A 23,050-nucleotide genomic window follows, 5' to 3' on the forward strand; every position below is an offset into this window, starting at 1 on the left:
AAGTCCACTTGCTGTCACGGTAACGGATGACAAACGCGACTTGTTTAGAATCATCTTTGCAGTTTTTTTGTATCTTGCATAAGATAACTTCGACTGTTTGCTCCTCTCCGTTTTTCACCTTATTTCCCGCCCGCACTTTCTCATCCTAATTTTACAATGTTGCAACTTAGTTACAACACACACACACAGCACCATCATCATCAGCGCTGTCTGATCATGGCCGGGTGTTCTCGGATCGACTCGGGTATTACACATAATGTTAAACAGACCCGGGACCTGCAGCAATAGAATGGGACCCGACCAGGACCCAGCTGACCGTATAAAACGTGGATCCGAACCCGTACGGGTCCCGGGTCGGGTTTTAGGTCTTCGGGTTAGGGTAGACACGTGAAGACTTCTATATAGAATCGCAAATGAGATTTGAGAGCTTAGGTGGAAGGGAAGATTATCAATGAGTTACATCTTAAATTTCGGTCTGTTCGTCACACAAAGCTATTGCATGACTTAAGAAGAATTTGAATATAGCCTACAAGTAATATGCGCAACTTTTTATACCTTAATGGAGCTTCTTTGTAATTTTAAGAACTCGACATCGCCTATTCCCTTTCAAAGTATGGAAGAGAGCAGCTCAGACATTTTCCTTTTGGGTTCCATGCAAGCATATATATATATATATATATTGTTTTTATAAATATTCCTTTAAAGGGATAGTTCACCCAAATTGAAAATTCTCTCAGTATTTACTGAGACATACAACTTTCACTTTTAGATGTAAAACTAAACAGGTACCACATGTGACTTTCAGATGTAAAAGTGAAAGTGAAAGTGGTGATTTAAGTTAAAAAAAGATTTAAATTGGTATCTCTTTCACACCCACACCTATTACATGGTTTCTGAAGATATGGATTTAAACTCTGGAGTCATATGGATTACTTCTATGTTTCCTTTATGTGATCTTTGGAGCTACAAAGGTCTGATCACCATTCACTTGCACTGTATGGACCCACAAAGCTAAAAATCTTTGTTTGTGCTCTGCTGAAGAAATAGTCTTACATATCTGGGATGGCATGAGGGTGAGTAAATGATGAGAGAATTGTAATTTTTGGTTGAACTATCCCTTTAAAAAGTTAGCTTCTTCTTTGAGATTTCTTCTCTAAACCTGAACTGACATATGCCTACAGCTAAGTCGATATAACTGAAGATACGTGCTTCATTATTCTTCTATGTTCAGTTGCAGCAGAAAGTTTTTGTCAGTAGAAGATGTGTGGAAAAAAGCCAATTGGCAGCAAAAGAAGATGAAGCTTTTTGTTTGCAAATGTACTGGCCTTTGCATTTTTCAACCCAGATAACTGCATCACTGTCCTTGATTCACATAAGAAACTCCCTCTCTACCGCACCAATCTTACAACAGCCGTCACCCTGGAATAAAGGGTCGTCTTTTAAACTATTATTTGTGTACTCTACCTGAACTGCAGAGAGTGTAAAGATAAATGAGCATCCTAATACTGAGCTGTTAGCTGGATTTCATTGTTATTCATGAAACTCTACACCAGTGGTGTTTTTTGATGTGAGATGACTTAAAGGGGTCATATTATGGAAAACAAGAATTCTTACTCTTTTGAAATAAAAGAGTTTGATGTAATATATAGACATACTGTCCTCTAAATTTTTTAATGCAAAGCCTTTTCCCAATCCCACCAAGATAATTATGGAAACACTGTTTCATAACTAGGTGCGATGCAACAAGTAATTTGTTCATCCATCTAAAATTCACCTTAAAACTTCATCTGAATACAACAACATTTCACTCACTTTTGGCATCCCCAGCTGGACATTTCACTGAAAAACTGCAGCCAAAGGTGTTATACAGCACGTACATTTTGAACTGCAAAAATATTGTCATGTTCACGTACATTTCATGAGATCAGGCTGTATAAATTCTTTAAGGTACGAAAGCTAAAACATCCTATTTAAGGGTTGGAATCGTCAGAGAGAAGGTGGAAAACTGCACACGAAGAACTAAATTATGATTGTTTTTGGTGCAAGAAACCTTGACTATCATTATAAGTGGACTTTAGGGAAAAAAATAAAATGCAATAAAATGGTAAGATATGACTTCTTTAAAGTGCACTGTAGAGTTAATGAGGTATAAAGTACAGTAATTAAAAACTGACTCCTTCAATAGTCTTCATAGACAATAGTTCACCATATATTGAGATTCAAAAAGTAAGCACCAAATCATTATTGTCATTTACAGTGCACATTATATCATTTACTTCCCAAATTTCCATAAAAATTGACAAGCATCCCACTAGCTTATAATAAGCATATTCCACCCTGAGCCGAACCACCACCAAACCTCTAAACATGCCAACTAGTTCTGTTTTGCCCTGCCAAGACTTTCTTTCTTGTCTTCCAAATTGCCAGTTTTGCTGTGCCAAATAAAAAAAAAAAAACTTAAGCAATACCAAAGGGTTTCTTCATTTTGCTGAATACTTGAGTCCAAATAAAAACAGAAGAGAATTAAAACATTTGCCTAGGGACATAGACCACCTAGTTAAAACCAAGAAAAGGTCACCCAATCGAGCACATTGTACAAAAAAGTGAAAAACAGACTAAATTTAATTGCAAAATGGGCATCCCACCCAAACCCTTGGATCAAGGTGCACCACATGTCTGTTCATGGCTATTGCCCCATGCACAATCCTCCACTGGAGGTCACCAGACCGTTTATTGATCGGGTGCTTGTACAGGGTCTTTAGGGGAGGAAAAATTGCCAAAATGCTCAATCCATTTTGAAGAACATATTTCCATCAAAAGATGTGCATTGGATACCTTCACACATGTAACATATAGAGATTTCTTCACAGCTTCCTCAAAAACTTTACTAGCTTCACAAAAACATCCCATACAAACCAAAAGCCTTTAACACCTTAAACAGATAGATATGATCAACTCTATCAAAGGTTTTTATCTTGATCAAGAAAGATTAGTCCAACATTTAAATTGAAATCTTTGCAGATGTCCAACATATCTTGCACCCCAATTTGCTCCTAAAAATGTTTATAAAAATCTGCAGGCAACCCATCAATACCTGGGGACTGACCACAGCAGAAATGTCTGACAGCAGTCGTAAGTTCATGATATGTCATATCAGCATCTAGATTTGCTTTGGAATCAGGGTTTAGTTGATGAAGTCCATGAAGGAGATAGTCCACAGAGTCAGAATCACAGAGTTCAGCCGTATACAGATCTGTGTAAAAATCTACAGCATGCTGGCACATTTCAGGAATATTGGTAGTCACATGGCCATCAGGAAGGTGAAGACAGACCATCTGCTTCTGCTGTGCCACTGATCTCTCCAAATTAAAGAAGAAAGCACTTGGTGCATCCATCTCAGCAAGAGAACTGAAATGAGATCGAACTAAAGCCCCCTTCACTCTCTCATGGAAATAGGAGCTTAGTTCTTTTTTTCTCTGCTGTAAAACATTCAACAAAGTAGGATCATTAGTGTCTCTTACTAGTTTGCCTTCTATTAAATTAATATCTCTTTCAAGAGTTTCTACATTTTTTTCTGATAGTCTTAGTATAGTTAGCTGTATACGGCTGACAAATTTTTTTATAGTGGTTTTCGCAACATCCCACCATTGTCTTACATTTTCAAAATCCCTTTTTTTTATTATTCCAGTGTTCCCAAAAAAATAACAAATTATTCACAAAAAGCAGTGTCTTAAAGTAATTTCACATTGAAATGCCAGTATGGTGACTTTCTTGGAAAATGTGATTATCAACAAATGCTTATCAACACCAGCACCAAATGATGATGAGAATACCCCACTGGACAAATGGAACATTCCATAACCCGGTTGTTAAAAGCCTTTGAAATATAAAATCTGTCTAAACGGGCAGCACTCACCCTGTTATCAAGTATTTTAACCCAAATATACTGCCTGCCTGTAGGATATTTTGTCCTCCATATATCCAATAACTCTTGTTCTTTAATTATTTTTGCCAAAAGAACTGATGACTAACTTATGAGGTTCCTTATAAGTACGATCTAAGATAAAATTTTCAGTACAGTTCCAGTCCCCTCCAATCACCAAACACCCATCACTACAGCATTGTTTCAATAATTCACTTAGAATATTAAAACAGATGACTCGCTCACATCCCACATTTGGCACATAAATATTAATGAAATAAAAAAGAAAACTTTCAATTTCAGCGTTCACTAAAATAAGGCGTCCCTTAACTCTTTCCTCTGTTTTTAAAATATTAACTCCTAAACTGGGGTAAAACAGAACAGCCACTCCACCCTTCAAGTTTGTGCCATGACTGAGAAGCTGTGGTCCCTCCCACCATATGCTCCATTCAGTTTCATTAAGCACATCACTATGAGCCTCTTGAAGGAAAATAATTTGTAATTTCTTCTGCTGAATTGTGTCAAGCGCCAGAGCCCATTTAATACTATCCCTCCCACCATTAATATTAACTGAACCTAATCTTAAGCTCTCCATATATATACTTAAGATAGGAAGGAAAAATAACAGCAGTGAAAGCATGAAAAAAGGAGACACCACATGAACATGGCTGGTAAGATCATTTATGAGCTCTTTTAATCTTCTTTATTGCCAATTTTCTATACTTTCTGATGGCTGCAATGTGTTTTTTCAAATGAAAACAGTTATTTTCACTTATTCATATCCACAGTCCTTTGAAGGTATAAGATGGACCTCTCAAATTTATCTAGATCAGGAAAATATTCTTTCACATTAACCTGTCTGCCAAAAATATCATCTAAGAAACCATTTACTTCCTCTACGGTGTACATGTCATCTTTATGGAACTCAGCCAGTGGATCAATATGCAAAGACACTTCCTGCAAACTATTATCCAAGACTTCATCATCTACAGAATCAAATTTATCAGACAAAGTTTCATCTATCCTTCCTTCCACTCTTTTCAAGCTAGAACACAAGCCTCCACTTATGTCATCTGCTGGTTTCATTTTATCATCAGGCTGCTCAGCACCATCATTGCAAGCTACTTCATTTCCCTTTTCCCCATCAACAATTGGACCGTTCACATTAAAAACCTAATTTTCGATGCCACTACTCACAACATCACTGCTTGTACTAGGAAAGCTTTCAAGCGGTGGTAACAATGCCTGCATATTCAGGTCTTGCTCAGACTCAACAATATGCATAGAGTCATTAGAAGTTGGAGCATTTTCCACTTGAACTACAGCAACGGAATTCACTGCAACACTGTCTACAACATCCTCTGATTGTACTGAAACATTTTCCGCAACAGAACCCCTATGATGACAAACCAGCCATTTGTGACCAATATCCCCACACTCAAAGCATCTAAACTTGCCGGTAGTTGCATAGACTATATATGTTCTGTGCTCATGTTTCACATGAAAAGAAATATCTAGAGAATTTTCAGGGGAATCTAAAAACCTGAAAACTTGTCTTCTAAAAGACATGACATGTTTTAGAGACGGGTTTTTGCAGCCAAGATAAATAATTGTTTAAGGTGCTTGCAAACTTACCAAATCGAGTTAATTCCCATTCCAAAGCTTTGTTCAGAATGAAAGGCGACACATTAGAGATCGTAACTTTCACTGAGGGAGCATAAAGCAGCGTAATCTGACAAAACACAGCGTCTATAACCACGGCGCTTTCAACCAGCTTCATTCATGACGTGGGAGTGATGTTTTCATAACCGACTAACTCATCAACTGCAAGGACAAATTCTTCCACAACAACCTTATCATCAGGAACACAACTGAATGGCTAAGAGATAGCGACGACACCTCATTAAGAGCCCATCCTATCATGCTAACAAACAATCGCACAAGCAAAAATTCGTGCCAGATAATGTGAGAAGATGAAGATGGAAAAGAAGAAAAATGTGAGAAAGTTTTTGAAAAAAAAAACTATTTTTACTAAGAAAACTTTAACAATTTTGAAAGTTTACTTTAAGTTCCCTATACCAGATGTTCCAAATTCATAACTTCCTCTAAAATATGTTACATAAAACATATAAAATGCATTCCCAATGATAAGGAAACTGTTAAGGCTGATATTTGCATATTTTAATGGCCTAATTCAATTCGTACATGGCTGCTGTGTTATGGCACTGTTATTACCATGTTCAATTAAACTCATTTGATGCACTTATTTGCTATCAGAGCAAAGCAATAAACAAATGCACCAATCTGATATATTAGCAAATAGTCTTTACTACCTAAGGAATGCAAATTATCAGCATGCTGATGTGATTTGTTTAAATGTGACTGCATTTACAAATGTTAAATTAATGAAAGGAATGTCATGGGTTAAATACAACATTATCTACTTTTGTTATGTAATGCAATTCCTTAATTTTAAGGACATACAGTAAGTGTCCAAAAGAGTCCCAAGACTTACTTATTTGTATATACAAACTAAAAGTAGGGATGTCCCGATACCATTTTTTACTTATCAGTAATCGTACTGCCAATACCGATAGCTGTTTTGTTTTTCCTCAATTCATGTCAACAGTTTATTTAAATTTTATCATCAAAATCATTTCAATTATTTAAAACTTTAATCAATCGAAAATAAAACAATTTGTTTTCAACATAATATTATTAGTTATTTTTGTCAAATAAAGTGATGCATAATAGAGAATCATGGATGTGAGATATTACTATTGGATTTATTGTTATTAATAATAATAGTTGTAGTAGTAGTAGTATTACAGTGAATAGGACATAACTATACAGTATTGATATGTTTTTTTTTTTTTTTTCAATTTTCCACATTTAAAAAGTTTTACTTCTAAAGAAATGAATAGTAATATTAAAACAAATTTATGAAATCATGACCACTAATGTGAGATGAAGTGTTCAGTCATATCAGAAACCTTATAAAAGCTCTTTCATTCTACATGGGGCAGGAGAGCCCTCATCGGTGTAGCCATGTTAGCATCACATGACCAACTGGATACTACTTGCTTATTCGCAGTAACTGCCCTGTTATTGGACACTTTCAATCATGGATTAAATTAATCCTCGTTTACTGTGCATAGTGAAAATCTACAATGGCATTGGCAACTGAAAACTGCTGTTTGAATGATGCAGCATCCAGGTCACTAGGTGTCAGTGTAAGCCAAAGTAAGTCACTTAGACATACTTCAAAAAATTATTGAGTGCACCTTTAAGTTTTCATTTTGGTGGAGGCTTTTATTTTGAAGTGTTTCTATGTTGTTTTGGCGAAAGCTTCTCACCTTTGGAAAAGCAGGTCGCTACCTGACCCAATGTGATCATTAAACTGCAAAATGCTGCTATTTGGGGGTTGTGGGTGGTTGGAGATGAGATGGCTGGTGGACTTGTGCCACTCTCGGCAGCCGCCCATGTCACCCAAGCCTAAATCCACCCCTGCCTGAAGGGCCCTTGGAGAAGAGGAGGCTGTAGTGGTCAGGAGGGCATTTGGCATTAACATGTGACTGTGTGTTATAGACTGCAGTTGGAATGGCGGAGACAGCAGTGCAAGAGGCATGTTAACACATCTACATACACACACACAGGCCTCCGAGTGCTTTAAAAATAGAGTGCTCTTCAGGACTCAGGCAAGGTTAACGTGATGAGACAGCGCAGCTAACCACTGCCTGAAAGAATCCATTTTACATTTGGGAAATTCAGCTCCTGTGGTTCATTATTGCAATGTATTTTTAATGCGCCACCCTTTGCCACTGCTTTCAGAGTGCTTTAAAAGCCTTCCTTTTTAAACAAAATACAATCTTATCTTGTGTCAATTGTTGCGAAATTATGTTGTTAAAGGGCTAGTCAAAACTGCACACTTAGCAACAAGCTACTGTTTAGTGGTTTACACATATGGGTTTTTCAATGGTCGACTCTAATGCTAATATCTAGAGAGCAGAGTGAAAGGTACACTTAGTCATTTTTAAATAAAGATTTTTTTTTTTTTTACTCTGTATTTACAAAAAATTACTTAAAATATTTGCAAACAGAACAGACATATGCTAATCGGCCAAGCAGGCATGGTTATCAGCCAGTGCAGATAATCAAAAAATTACCAAATATCAGCCAATTAAAAGGTTAGTTCACCCAAAAATGAAAATTCTCTCATTATTTACTCACCCTCATGATATCCCAGGTGTGTATGGGATATATGTTCACCAGAACACATTTGAAGAAAAATAGCTCAGTAGTTCCATAAAATGCAAGTGAATGGAGATTTCTCTTTTGAAGCTCCAAAAATCACAGACAGTCATCATAAACATCATCCATACAACACAAGCTGTTAAATGAATGTCTTCTAAAGTGACACGATTGCTTTTGGTGCGAAAAAGATACATATTTAATTACTTTTTTTTACTCTAAATCATGCTTCCTGTCAGCAGTGGCATGCTCGTGTGACATAATCATGTTGGCATGTGAGACACGTGAGAACTGACGCACGTGCATCACAGCCGGAAGAGCAGCGAAACTGAGTAGGACTGGTTGGTTTTGGTTTAGATTTGTATTTATTCACAGTGGTGCATTTGTGAGCTTATCCTGGATGTCTCAACCGAGTGGAGAATGTGAGATTATCTCTGAACCATGGCAACGGAATACATCACATGAGAGACAGCTTGGACTCCACCCTCTCGATAAAAAAAATAAAATGATGCATCCCGTATAATCAATACGGGACACGATTTGTCTCGTATTTAAGCTGGTCAGATGGTGTCACTATGAAATCGTTCCAGATCGCTAATTTAACATTGATATAAGTTGGAAAATTTGCCTACGGTGGGTAAGGGACTGTCTGAAAAGTCCATACATTGTGCTAAAACGTGCTAATACTGTGGAGGGTGTGCTAAGGGACCATCTGAAAAGTCCACAAATGGTGCTAAGACTGTGGATTTGTATTTATATAAATGTTCAATAAGATCAAACAATGTATGAATACAATCACCGAGTCATAAAGACAAGTACAGGTGAAGGAAAATGAATCAATAAGAAAAAAAAAAAAAAATCATGGGTCAGGAGACTTCTCATTTTAGCATATAAGAAAGAATATCCCATTTTAATAATAACACATATTAACTCATTTATTGCTAAAACTGTGGAGATTGTGGTTAGAGGGTGTGACAGTTACAGGGCGGTTACTGAGATTAAGCGAGTAGTGTTCGGCTTGTCATGTGATCCTAACATGGCTGCCCCCATGAGGGGACCCTCTCCATGTAGAATAAAACTGCTTTTTTAAGGTTGCTGATATGACTGGAGTCTTCATCTTATGTGAGTGCTCATGATATGTGATTTTATACATATGTTTGAAAATTACTATTCATTTCTAAAGAATTAAAATTTATATGTATGCTGAGGCGTGTCCCATTGAGCTCAGTGGAGCAAAAGATCAATGTTCATTGGACAAGAGGCTCTAAACGCGTCATTTTGAGTCCCGCCCGGTCACAGTACTCTCTGAGGGTCTACGGGAGCTTCATGAGTGATATTTGCATGAGGGAAATGATCGGACTGATGATTGGACTGTAGGATTTCAATCAATGTATTTTTATCCCGCCTGGAAACCCAGCTTCTCTATATGATGATTGGTCGAGCTCTCAAACGGGCTAAACCCCGTACCGAATGGCCAATCATTGAAACAGTGATGTACATGAGTGACAGCATTTCAAATTCAAACAATCGGTGCAGTGATCGGTGATGCAGAAGAAACTGATTGCAGTTTATATAATACAATTCATTTAATGACTATAAATCTTCATTTTTGCCATTGTCAAATGTATATGTTGTAAAAAAAGTTGTAAATATAAAATTTTGTATTTTTGGTATTTTATTTTCATTTAGTAAGTTCAATAGTTCATATTGTCATATATCATAATATATTTAAATGTTATTTATATATTTAATATATTATTATTATTATTATTATTATTATTATTATTATTATTTAATTGCATTATACATTATCTTTTTTTCCCATTTCACACGTCCATTTAAATCGAGCTTTTATTTTGGCGTTTCCGTGTATTTTTAACAGTAGTTTTCTCACCTCCGGATAAGAGGTTTGCTGCATGGCCCAGTGTGAAAACCCCAAAAATCAAACCCCAAAAAGCTATGATTTCATTCAAATAAATTTAGAGTCTGCATGTTCTGCACGCTTCAGAGTGCTCTGCTCACTGTCATCTACTACACACACACACAGAGCACGTGTGATGCTCATAAGGTGTTTTCATCGCACGAGCACCCAGTTTCACACATTCATTCTGAAGCACGCAGCACATGCAGATTATATATTTATTTATTTAAATTACAGCCTTTTGTGGTTTAATAATCACACTTGGAAATATAAAGATTTTAGTTTGATTAATTGTGCATAAAAACATAAATTTTCATCCCAAATATGTCAAATCCGTGACGTTCAGCATATTATTGCTAATGCAATTTGTTAATTCTAACTGGATACAGTGATTCCATTCCTGTTTTCCACATCGCACAAATCATAGGGCCTACATGTGGTAACGGTGGTATAACTCCAATCGTTGAATTATTGAAAATGTATTTACATACCGATGTGTAAATGCTGCATCACCACGCTACCACTGCAGGGAGTGAATATGTAAAAAAAAAAAAAAAAAAAAAAAAAAAACAACAACAACAATATAATAAAACTATAATAATACTATAATGATACTTGTACAAAAACCTTGTCAGCAACACTCAAACAGTTTTATTATATTAAAATATTTTACAAGACAAATCATTATTTTCCAGGACATTTCTGTATTTTTCTCATTTTCCATGACTGGAAAACTGGACTGGAAAATTCCAGGTTTTCCTGGATTTCCCAGACACGTGGGAACCCAGCTCAAATGAGCCTGAACCATCTGCTAAACCTTGACAAATCTTTAAAGAATAAAAAAAGAGCCAGTCCGACCATGCTGTGTAAAGATTGCATCCCTCAACAGCCCGAGGAGCAGCTATCTACAAACTGTCATGAAAACTTAATGTGAGCTCATTCCTATTTCTGAACACCATGGGAAAATTTTCTTGCTCCAAGCCTTGTTCAATTTAACTTTCGGATCCTCCTGAGCGAGGCGAGCAGACAGAAAGTCACTGGAATTGAAAGCAAAATCCTATTAAACCTCTTGAGAAAGGTTACACAAAAACTATTAAATCTCCTCTTGAGCTGTAAAGCAGGAACTGCAGTCAACTCCATGTCCATACAGCCCAAAGGCTGAAAGATTCTCTCAGCTGTCATTTTTGATGGGAAATCCAAATGCTTGTTGCATTGAAGATGCTGACAATGTAACTGAGTGAGAGCCTTAATCCATAATTCACCCAAAAATGAAAATTCTGTCATTATTTACTGACCCTCATGTCGTTTCAAGCTTGTATGACTTGTATTCACTCTTGAATCACTGATCAATGTCTGTATTCAGCACTTGCATCAAATATGGTGAGTTTGTCAATAAAATCAAACTTCATTGGTTCTTGTGTCATGACGTCATGAAGTTTGGTTATGAGACATACAAGAACCAGTGGATGTTATTTACATGTCACCATATTTGATCAACTATTTGATTTGATTTGAGAGTAAATAACAACTGTAATTTCAGTTTGATCATCATACAAAATGAATGTATGGCTTAAGACTTGGGGAAATAATGCACAAGTTGACTGACTGCTTTTTACTGTGGTTTTATTTTATTTATTTATTTAATTAATTTTTTGTGTGATAGACCATTATATCAGCCAAGCTGATTAATCGACCGATGTTTGGACATTTTATCATCTTTGGGCGATTACCGCGTTCGCTTCGTTGATTAACAGAAGTGTTATTTTTCCATTGTCGCGGTTCCAAAATCTACTGATAGATTTATCAGTGGATAGTCAACACTTTATGCTTTCAAGGCTTTTTTTTCTTTTAAAGTTTATGCAAATGTGGATAAATATTGCTTAAAATAAGTGTTTGTTTAACTTTAGAAATTTTGTGTACACCTGATTTGCTGTTGTTAAATTGTATTATGTTTTTCAGCATTTATATCGGCCATCCTAGATTTCGGTATCAGCATCGGCCATTGAAAAACTCATATTGGTCGACCACTAGTGTTTTTTATTTATTTATTTTTTATTTTTTTGTTAATTTTGACCTTGATGGATGGAGTCACTATTCTCTTTTATTATATGGAAAAAAAGGCATGAAGATTAAAAAAAAAAAAAAAAAAAGTGTTGCACGTAAGGCAGAAAGTCTTAAAGTTTTGGAGCGACATTAGGGTGAGCAGTTAATCAAATAATTCTCATTTTTGGCTGAACTATCCCTTTAATTTGTACTGAAGATTGTATAGATTTCAGTTTAAGATTAGTTTTTACACAACTGGCTTCTAAATGAATAAAATAAATAAATAAATAAATACCAAAAAAAAATTCTGTCATATTTTCATAACATTATGTAATTCCAAGCCCTTTCAATATATGTCATAAATTATAACAGAATGTTCATTTTAGGCAGAACTATTCCTTTAAAGCTGAAGTGTGTAATTTCTGCACCACTAACATCATCAAATGGAACTGCAAAAATGATTTTCAACAATGGTTTTCAAACAAATTTCTAAAATTAACCTACTATGAGAAACACTCACTAGAGTAAAAAGTGAGACAACTAGCACCGATCTTTCCTATATGTTACAGTAGTATTATATCGGCCATTTGACGTCCAGCTCTCTAGATACCAGCTTCTGCATTAGCCATATCAGTCAACCACACCACCACTCACCTCTCTCACAGGTACTGTCCCAGTAGCCCGTCCCAGTGCAGTCACAGATGAAGCGGTTCCAGCCCTCTTTGCAGATGCCGTTATTTTTGCAGGGGTTGCTATCGCACTGTTTGCCTGTGACTTTGCTGCAGGACGACTTGATCCCGTCGCCATTCTGGGCCTCTGCGATCTGCTTGATGTCTTTACTGCGTCCGTCGATGAAGAGATCACGGATGCAGCCCACGTAGCCGTAGTTCAGCATAGCAGTCCACAATTCGGTAGGAAGAATCAGACCGACCCGGTTGTCGGGGAGACCTCCGAGATACAGGTCACCCTCCAGGTCTAGAATCTCATTCTCTCCGCTGGCTGTGAAAGGAGTTCGGCGGCTGTTCACAGAGATGATCCCTGTACAAAACAACAACACGCTGTCAGGAACTGAATAAACCACTTGGCCAAAGAAGATGCAGAAACCTCATTATGGAAGCCAGAGGAAGCCGTTAAAAACCACAGTGAATAAACACACATAAATATATGTAATGGACAATGTACTTTGTAATATTACAAATCTATCATAATAATATTTACATTGCATTTAACAACGTCAACTGATTTTGCTTAAACTTTTCCATGGACTGTTTTTACAACATTCTCTGTTTCAGCATGGTGACCAGTGTAACGCGCCTGATGGATGTCTGTTAGAAGGTAAAAGTGTTGCAAATCTCAAGAACTTGCACAATAAATATTTGTACATGCCAGTTAATACACATTATACAAGTAAAAATTTTATTTAGGCTCTTTTTGTGTATCAAGAGATCCACACACTCCATATTCATTTTATGTCTCTTTTTATAACTTTACTGTTATTTACAGTCAGTTGGTGATCAAAAAGTACAAAATTAAACATGAATTCTAATCATACATTGAGGGAAAAACCACCATTCAGCTCTTCTCTCGTTTATGTTGTGTTGATGTTGTTCAACTGTAAACATCGTACAAGTGCATATAAACAAACATCTAAAAAAAATTTAGTAAGTGTAATAAATTTGTAAATATAACCATTTAAAGGGACAACAATGTATTGTGAAATATTGTAACTTTTACACTGTAAATATGGAAGAATTTGATAAATAGGCTCTTGCAGCATCTATGCAGGGGGTTTACAAACCTAATGTTTTTACATGGAAATGTTGATATTGTAGCACTTAAATTGTTATTTTTTATAATACAGTTATTACATTATTGTTATATGTGGAATTCTATTTCATGATTGGATTCCAACCTTGTGAATTTTTTGCTAAAATTGTATGACATTTTTAAACAGTGGCAACAGCTTGCATCATTACTATAAATGCAATTTCATGACATTATATAAATTGATAGAATGTGATTGAAATGATGAAAAGCAAATATTAATTAAAATGTACAATCTGGCATACTGTATTTCGTGGAATCGTATATATGAATACTTCATATTTTGAAAAGATGCCCCCTTCATTTCAGTTTTGAGTTGCATTAAGTTTACATTTCATCAAAAGTCTGGCAAGTAAAAATTACAATTTACTAGCCAATGGTGATTCTTTCTCCAAATTGTCCATAGAGGGTTGTTATTACATAACTACTTAACAAATAACTAAATTCATGCACATGAAATATTAATTGAGTTTAAATTATTTTATTGTGTGAGTTCATTGAAAAAAGTCATTTGTGATCACATCTAAATTTACTGATCTATATTATTATACAGTTTAGCTGTCATTATTTATATGTAGCTATGTAATTTATTATATATACGTATATATACTGTGTGTGTGTATATATATATATATATATATATATATATATATACAGTATATATACTCTATGTATATGTTCAACATGTTTAAAATACATTGTCTTCATTCTGAACAGTATGTATATTATTTTATAACTGCAAACCAAATAAACATATATTAAATAAACAATACAAACTGTGCTGTCTTTGTTTAAAAAAATTGCCATTGTTTTGATAATTTGTTATCTAATGCAATGACATTTATACATTTCTAAAGGTGTATTTGCATGGGTGAGTTAAGACTGCTCTGAGCCTGCTCAAACTCTGTGTAAAGCCACATAAAAGCCAGACTATTTGATGCCTGCTCTGACCCACCTCAGCCCCTTGATCAAGGCAGTTCTGATTCTGCTCTGGTTCTGTGTAAATGAAATGCAGCATTATAGCAGTCTTAAAGCCCTGGCACACTTCATACAAAACTGAAGAATGAATGGGTGTGACATAATTTAGAACTAAATCTGGCCAAAACAAGGTGTTTTTGAGTTCGTTTCAGTGGTTTGTAAAAGCTTGCCAGCACGAACTTTCGGGAAAACTTTGTACCGGCTGCTAAACACCTTAGCTGATGTTAGCTGGAGCTCAATATGTCATGTAATTTTTTTTGTTTAATTAGACTACAAAAAGAATCAAATCTACTAAAATACTCTTAAGTGCCCATTCACTCTTTTGTTGTATATGCTGTTTCACTCATATGCCATCTACAGATGAAAGCCATTCTCACATCTGCCCAAAGTAAGAAATGCCTATCATCATTCTTTTGTCTGTATTCTACCCTTTACCACTCTTTTATACATTCATCTTTACAGTAGTATCACTATCATAAATTACATTAACAAAGTTTAATCAGCACATATTATGGATGCGTATAGAGCCATGAATGCAAAAGGTAAACATTACAAATTACACATAATCTACTGCATACTGTAAATATGACTTAAAATCATCACTGAGTAGTTAAAAAAGCTTCTTTTACTTTTCTTGTGTGAATTCTGCTCATAAAGTCATTGATAATGCATTTTAATGTTATATTAGTTGATGTTTTGCATTTAGTCTTGTGCATCCTCATATTTAAATGCTCCTCTAAATGCCGCCCCAGGAGGCACTTCGTTCTGACTGTGCTGGGGCCTTTAAACTTTGTTGTGTGAGTGCATTATTTTATAATTTAGTTTCATATTTAAAAGTGTAGTTACATATTTTCATTAATTTTATATTTCTATATTTATAATTTTACATTTAAAAAATCTCTAACATTATGTAATTCTTATTGCTGTGTAAATGTATTTATGCCACCTATGAGCAACATTAAACAGTCTGAAGCTTCTGTGACACCTTTGCATGTAAAAATGGCTTAAGTGTGTCCAAATAATTTGTTGGGGCACTTGTACATACAGTTGCAATCAAAATGATTCAACCCCACTGACCAGCAATACATTCTGGTGATGCGAATTAAAACACATCAACTAAAACCTCAGTAAACAGTCAAAGTAAGTTTTTAATATATATTTGAGTGTTTTTGAGAACAAAGAGTTCAGTTTACCCAAATTTTTAAATAAAAAATAACTAATTCTCTCCACAAATGTCATGTCAAAAATATTCAACCCCCAAAGTCAATCATTTGTGGAGCATTTTTTACCCCTAATAACATCAAATAAATGTTTCAGGTAAGTGTTCTTAGGCTTCGGACACCTCTCTATTGGAATTTTTACACATTTCTCATGAGCAAAAGCTCCCAGCTCATTGACATTCTTTGGTTTATGTGCTGCCACTGCTTCCTTGAAATCCCAACAAAGATTTTCAATGGGAATTTAATGATGGACTGAAAAGGCCATTCAAGGATATTCCACAACCCATCCCTGAACCGGATTTTGGAGAACTTGGATGTATCCTTTGTGTTATTATCTTGCAGGAAATTCCAGTGATCACCAAGCTTCAATTTACACACTGAAGGCATCATATTTTTGGCAAAATGGTCTGATACCTGAAAGAATCCATGGCGTCAGTCACATAGTTAGGATAGCCGTTTCCTGCAGCCGCAAAACACCCCCATAACAGGACTGACCCACCTCCATGCTTGACAGTGGGGATGGTGTCGTTCATGTCATCACCTTGCTTTCTTACTCCAGATGTACTGCTGACCCATGGGTCTAAAACTCATTTTCAACTTAGTGTCATATGTCCATAAAACCTTCTTCCAGGACTCCCCAGGTCTTTCCAAATTTCTTCTTGAATATTCAAGTCAACATTTCCCTTGGTGAAGTTTAGCTTTCTTCCGCACCCAAGGAGGTTGCTGTTATACCATATTTAAAAATAAAAATTGAATGTTGCTGCCAGCTTTGTCTATTGGAAATGTAAGTGCCTTGGAAATGTACTTTTAGCCATGACCTTTCTTGTGTAATGAAATAATCTCCTCTATTAGCTTTTATGATAGCTTATTTTAAATTGCATTTTTTGCATAGAAATACATTTTTGCTTATGACACTAAACTTACATTTTAAAATTTAAATAAGTGCCATTGTAGAGTGATGGCTTAATTTTGTTTTAAAATAATTACTTGTGCAGCCTTACATATTTAAGAAACAGCTACATGCAATAAAGGTTGAATAATTATGACATGGCTGTATTTAAAAAAAAATCCTACTATTTAGAAATATTAGATTATATATTCACACTATGACTTTGAATATGTCACTCTGACATCAGTAGATGCAATGTTTAAAAATTATGGGTCATCAGAAAAACTTGCATTGCACTTCTATGTGCGTTTGTGTGTCTGTTAAAGTCTTCTGACACAAAGATTTAATAAAGGCTATAGTCAGGAAGGATTTTCCATATAGAAACATCAATAGAGTCATGCAAGGAGGGACTGGAAGACAGAGGGGACACACTAAATTCTTCCACTGCTATTTATTATGCAAGTATTCTTGGTCTCTTAACACCCACATGGCTATATATCTGTCTCATTCCTTTGTTGCTGAGAATTACATGATTCTAGAGACTTTCATGATGTCTAGGCTGTGATAAATCAGAGTGTGTTGGCTGACCCTGGGCTAAATCTCCATCTCAGAACGAATACGTATATAAAATAGACTGGAGGCATGAAATAAGAGCTCTGCCTCTTGTGGCTTTAATATGGAGAATTATCTGTTAGTTTTGAAGTTTGTGACTACGCAATGCCTAAAGCTCTTATTCCGCACTACAGTATAATCTTGCACTGAACAGCTTCTCCAGTGCTCAATAAATAACCGTCCTCACATTTATTATGTTAGATGACTTATTATTGAAGTCTTTGACTGTGCACTCTGCCGACTGCTGTGAAATGATTTAGAATCAACACTAATAATGGCCCTTAATACAGAGAGAAGTCTAGAAGAAATAGCTCTATTAAGTTACAATAACAATAGATTATTTTCATGGATAAAAGTGTGGCAATATCTATATCTTTTAGTGGTGGTAATTTAGATTTATTTTTGGAAACTTTGAAAAGTCCTAAAACTCTTAAAAATAATGGTTCTAATTAGAACCAATAAGGGTTTTAAAGTCCAAAATTAAGCAATAAGCAGGGGTATAAAGTAACAAATTACAAATAATCTTGTTACTGTAATTAAGTAGTTTTTCCCAGGATTTGTACTTTTTAAGTAGTTCAAAAATGGTATACTTTTACTTTTACGTAAGTACATTTTAAGTGCTGTAACTGTCCTTTTATTTTTATTCTGTCTATGGTCACTACTTCCCATTCCTGATTATATTTCTATCCATCAACGTGATTGTGACTCCCGTCAAATCAAATCACGCATAGAAAACTTGAACGGCAGCTAGTGCCAACTGCTATTAATCATGATGGATGTGGAGGATGCCTCAAGCAGCAGTTCAACACCTGAACATCCATGGCCGCACCTGAAAGGGCTTTTCCAATGAAGAAGGCCAGTTTGGTCATGTCATGTGGGTTTAGCTTGCTCAAGCCAGTTGAGATATCAGCATTAATTCTACCTCTAATTTGAAGAAACATATTGAGGTAAATATCATATTTCCGCTCACTAGATTCTCTGTATCTATAACTGTTAATTATCTATCAATGAGATTATTGGGCTGCTGTTAGAGATGTATGCAATGTTAGCAATAGGGCAGAGTGATAAAACAATTTCTATATTTATCGTTAAAAAATCATTGATATTGATGATAAACTTTTGAGTAATTTTCTATATATAGCCTATGTTCTACATCTAGACCACATCAGATTTGTATTAAAATGTCGGACTTGAAGTGTACATGTAACCAAATAGACCACGGTGTCACAGTCTGGCTGTGACTGTGCCTCCTTCCTCTGTTAGTCTGTCATGTCTGCTTGTTTCCCTGTTTGTTTCTCTTCCTCTTGTGTCTGCAGGTGATATGTGCTGTATGCCAGCCCCGTTGTCATGACATTGTCAATTACTCCTATCAGCTCATCAGCTGTGTTACCTGTCCCTCGGTACCTCTCCCTATATCAACTCCCTTCGTGTTCAGTCCCGTGCTGTATTGTTTGTCTGTGTGTCAGTCCTCTCGATTGGTTTTGTCAGCTATCGGCTTCGATCAGGTTTTCTTAAACCTTTTAGCTAGTCTTTACTAGTTCTGTTTTTTTGTTGTACGTTTTTCTCATCGTGAGACTTTTTGGTTGTACTTTTGTTTTATTTTTTGTAATAAGTCTTGAGTTGTGGGCTTGGGTAGCTCAGCGAGTAAAGGTGCCTGGAGTCACAAGTTCGAATCCAGGGCGTGCTGAGTGACTCCAGTCAGGTCTCCTAAGCAACCAAATTGACCCGGTTGCTAGGGAGGGTAGAGTCACATGGGGTAACCTCCTCGTGGTCACTATAATGTGGTTCTCGCTCTCTGTGGGGCACGTGGTAAGTTGTGCATGGATGCCGCGGAGAACAGCGTGAAGCCTCCACGCACGCTATGACTCCAAGGTAACATGCTCAACAAGCCACGTGATAAGATGCGTGAATTGACAGTCTCAGATGTCACTACACCACCACGAGGACTTAGAGCACATTGGGAATTGGGCATTCCAAATTGGGGAGAAAAGGGGAGAAAAAATAAATACAAATAAAATAAAGTCTTGAGTTCTACTTTCTGAGTTTGTATCGTCCATTACTCTCTCGTGACATAACAATACAGCCAGCTATGGACCCAGCAAGAACGATTGTTTTTGTTCTGGTTCTTCTGCACATTGAAGATCTGCACAGGTAAAAAAAAAACTCTTCAAACTGTGGCAGGAGGACAAGTATGTGTGGGGATATGCCTTGGAGTTCCTGGCAGCATCCTCGGGTCTGGGGTACAACCAGATCTGCCTGATCAGTCTGTTCAGGGAGGGATTAGCGGAACCCATCAGGTCATGTATCCCGGAGTGGGGTGAATGAGGAAGCCTCCTTGACACCATTAGGCTGGCTATGAAGTGGGGTGAGTTCACCACAGCCTGTGCCTCAGAGATTTCCCTGTCTCCACCCCAGCCAGAGAACGATGTCACTCCCCACACAGAAGCGGGCGCCTCGGCCACTTCCTCCACGATTTGGAAGAGGAGGAGGAGGAAGCCCGGTCCATCGGCTGAGCCTGCTGCGGACTGCCAGGAGGCGGAGGAGTCCAATGCTGACCACCAGGAGGCAGAGGAGCCCGCTGCTGACTGCCAGGAGGTGGAAGAGCCCGCCGGTGACCGCCAGGATGCGGAGGAGCACGCCGGTGACCACCAGGAGGCGTAGGGGCCCACAGCTGACCGACAGGAGGTGGCAGCCATTACCACTGCTGACCGCGAGGAGGCGGCGGCCATTATCGCTGCCAAACGACAGGATGTGGAGGAGCCAAGTGCTGACTGGCATGAGGCAGGGGAGCCCAGTGCTGACCACCAGGAGGCAGAGGAGCCCACCAGTGATCGCCAGGATGCCGAGGAGCCCGCCGGTGTCCGCCAGGATGCGGTGGCCATTGCCTTTGCTGTCCGCCAGGAGGCAGCAGCCGTTACTGCTGCCGAACATCTGGATGAGGAGGAGGAGAAGGAACCCCTGCTCCCCAGTTGCTGCCAGTGCTCACGGCCATGGAGGCCGTTCCCCGGTCACTGCCAGCACTCCCAGCCATGGAGAACATACCCGTGCACTGAAAGCGCTCCCGGCCATGGAGGCCATTCCCCTGCCGCTGCCAGCATTCTCGGCCACGGAGGCCATTCCCCTGTCGCTGCCAGCGTCTTCTGCCACGGAGGCCATTCCCCTGCCACTGCCAGCACTCACCACCCTCCTCTCTAACCTCGTTCCCTTCCTCAGGCCTCCTACCAGGCCTCTGGACCCCGCCCTCTACCCGGATCCACATCCCTGGCCACCTGTCCCTGTACTGAGGCCAGTGAAACCCAGTTTCCCTCACCCCCCCTCCCTTGATCGGTTTCTGCCAGTGATGGTTTGCTAGGAGGCGTCCGTGGGGGGGGGGGGGGGGCATACTGTCACAATCTGAATGTGACTGTGCCTCCTCCCTCTTTTAGTCTATCATGTCTGCTTGTTTCCCTGTTTGTTTCTCTTCCTCTTATGTTTGCAGGTGCCACATGCTCTATGCCAGACCTGTTGCCATGACATCGCCAATTACTCCTATCAGCTCATCAGCCGTGTCACCTGTCCCTCGTTACCTCTCCCTATATCAACTCCCTGATCCTGTCAGTTGGTTTTGCCAGCTATTGCCTTCGGTCAGGTTTTCTTAACCTTTCAGCTAGTCTTTACTAGTTCTGTTTTTTGTTGTACATTTTTCTCCATCGTGAGACTTTTTGGTTGTTCTTTTGTTTATTTTTTGTAATAAAGTCTTGAGTTCTGCTTCCTGCATTTGGGTCCTCCATTACTCTCTCATGACACATGGTTTACACTAGTATGTCTTTAAAAGGCTTTAATCAAAAAACAAAAACAAGAAAACCACTCACTGATTTTAGCTCTCATCGACCCTGATGTAGAGAGTATGTTAATTTGAATAATACATTACCAGGGAAGTAGAGATGATAAAATAATTTTAAATTATGCTCAGCCTTTATCAAGTTTTTCTATTGCCTGATAAAAAAGTTTCAACATTTATAGAGTAACACATCAGGCAGAATATTCCACCAGTCACAAATACACTTCAGAAAATTGTGCATCATACAATAAAATGAGAACACAACTATTTCTGGGCTTAAAAGATACAAGAACTAAATCAATGCGGAACATTGTATCTCAAAATGAATAAAATGTGGTCCCCCATGTACTACACAAAGCCCTATGTGGCCCCTATACCAAAATACTTTGCCTTCCCCTGCACTATACCTCCTTTATTGTCCATAATGTTACATGCCATGTGACAGGTTTTTTTTTATTATTGTTTTGTTTTTTGCTTTTTTTGCTTTTTTAGTGTTTTTTGCATTCTTTGCATTGTTTTGAACATGTTTTATGTGCAACAATAACTCACTCTGTCGGCAAGGGCAATTTAGACCCTACACATAAACTGATTTTAATGCAATTGTGTCATTCATTACAATTTAAAATAGTGACCAGTGTATTGAAAATAACTTTTTCATCTTTTCATCTCTATATACATTTCTCCCTGTTATTTTTGTTTTTGTATTTTTGCAACTCAATACTCAATACTCATGAGTACTTTTAAATGAGCTACTCTTTTACTCTTCCTTGAGTAGTTTTTAGGACAGGTACGTCTGCTCTACTCGCACTACATTGTTTGGAAAGTAACAGTACTTTTACTTGAGTATGATTTTTTAGTACTCTTTCCACCCCTGGCAATAAGGTATAAGGATCGATTACACTTCCTATAGTGCCATCTAGCACTTTGTGCATGCACCAAGCACTAGGAAGTGTAATCGAGCTTGAAATCATGATTGCCTTATGATTGCAGTGGCAAGATATATTTATATTTAGCTTGTTCTTACTCAAAACTAACCGAATCACTTCAGGAAACAGTTGTATGGATTGCTTGTATGATGCCTTTATGTGATATTTGGACCTTCAGAGTTCTGACCACCATTCACTTGCATTGTGAGGACCAACAGAGCTGAGATATTCTTCTAAACATTCTATAAAATTTGTGTTATGCAGAAGAAAGAAAGTCATACACATATGGGATGGCATGAGGGTGAGTAAATGATGCTAGCTACTTAAATTCATTTAGATGTTAGAAGTGAGGTTGTAGTAGTTCAGATAACATAATAATGACATATCACATAATTCTTCTAATTGGGCTTTGACTTTATACATATGTAGCCTTAAAGTATTCTTAATATGTTACTTTGTATGTGATGTATTGTAATAAATTTCAGACAGAGTATTTATTCAGGCCAGAATACTTTCTATATGTTGTCTGCCCAATCCTGGCTCGAACACTGTATTGACCAATCAGGATTCAGGACCAGAACTATCCATTTCATAATAATTGTTTTATTTTCTGACTCTTTAGAAAAGCTAAATACTAATAATTT

The 23,050-nt window shown here is 37.3% G+C and overlaps 1 protein-coding gene across 1 annotated transcript in view; it reads right to left on the reverse strand.

Moving 5' to 3' along the window:
• The window catches only part of LOC127415771 (neurexin-3b-like), a 558,207-nt gene that overhangs the window by 331,369 nt on the left and 203,788 nt on the right, over positions 1 to 23,050 (reverse strand). The window contains exon 8 of the mRNA XM_051654668.1: positions 12,792 to 13,175. Coding sequence (XP_051510628.1) covers positions 12,792 to 13,175 — 384 coding nt within the window. The remainder of the gene's footprint in view (positions 1 to 12,791; positions 13,176 to 23,050) is intronic.

Source organism: Myxocyprinus asiaticus, chromosome 25 (genome assembly GCF_019703515.2).
Source record: "Myxocyprinus asiaticus isolate MX2 ecotype Aquarium Trade chromosome 25, UBuf_Myxa_2, whole genome shotgun sequence".
Classification (NCBI taxonomy): domain Eukaryota; kingdom Metazoa; phylum Chordata; class Actinopteri; order Cypriniformes; family Catostomidae; genus Myxocyprinus; species Myxocyprinus asiaticus.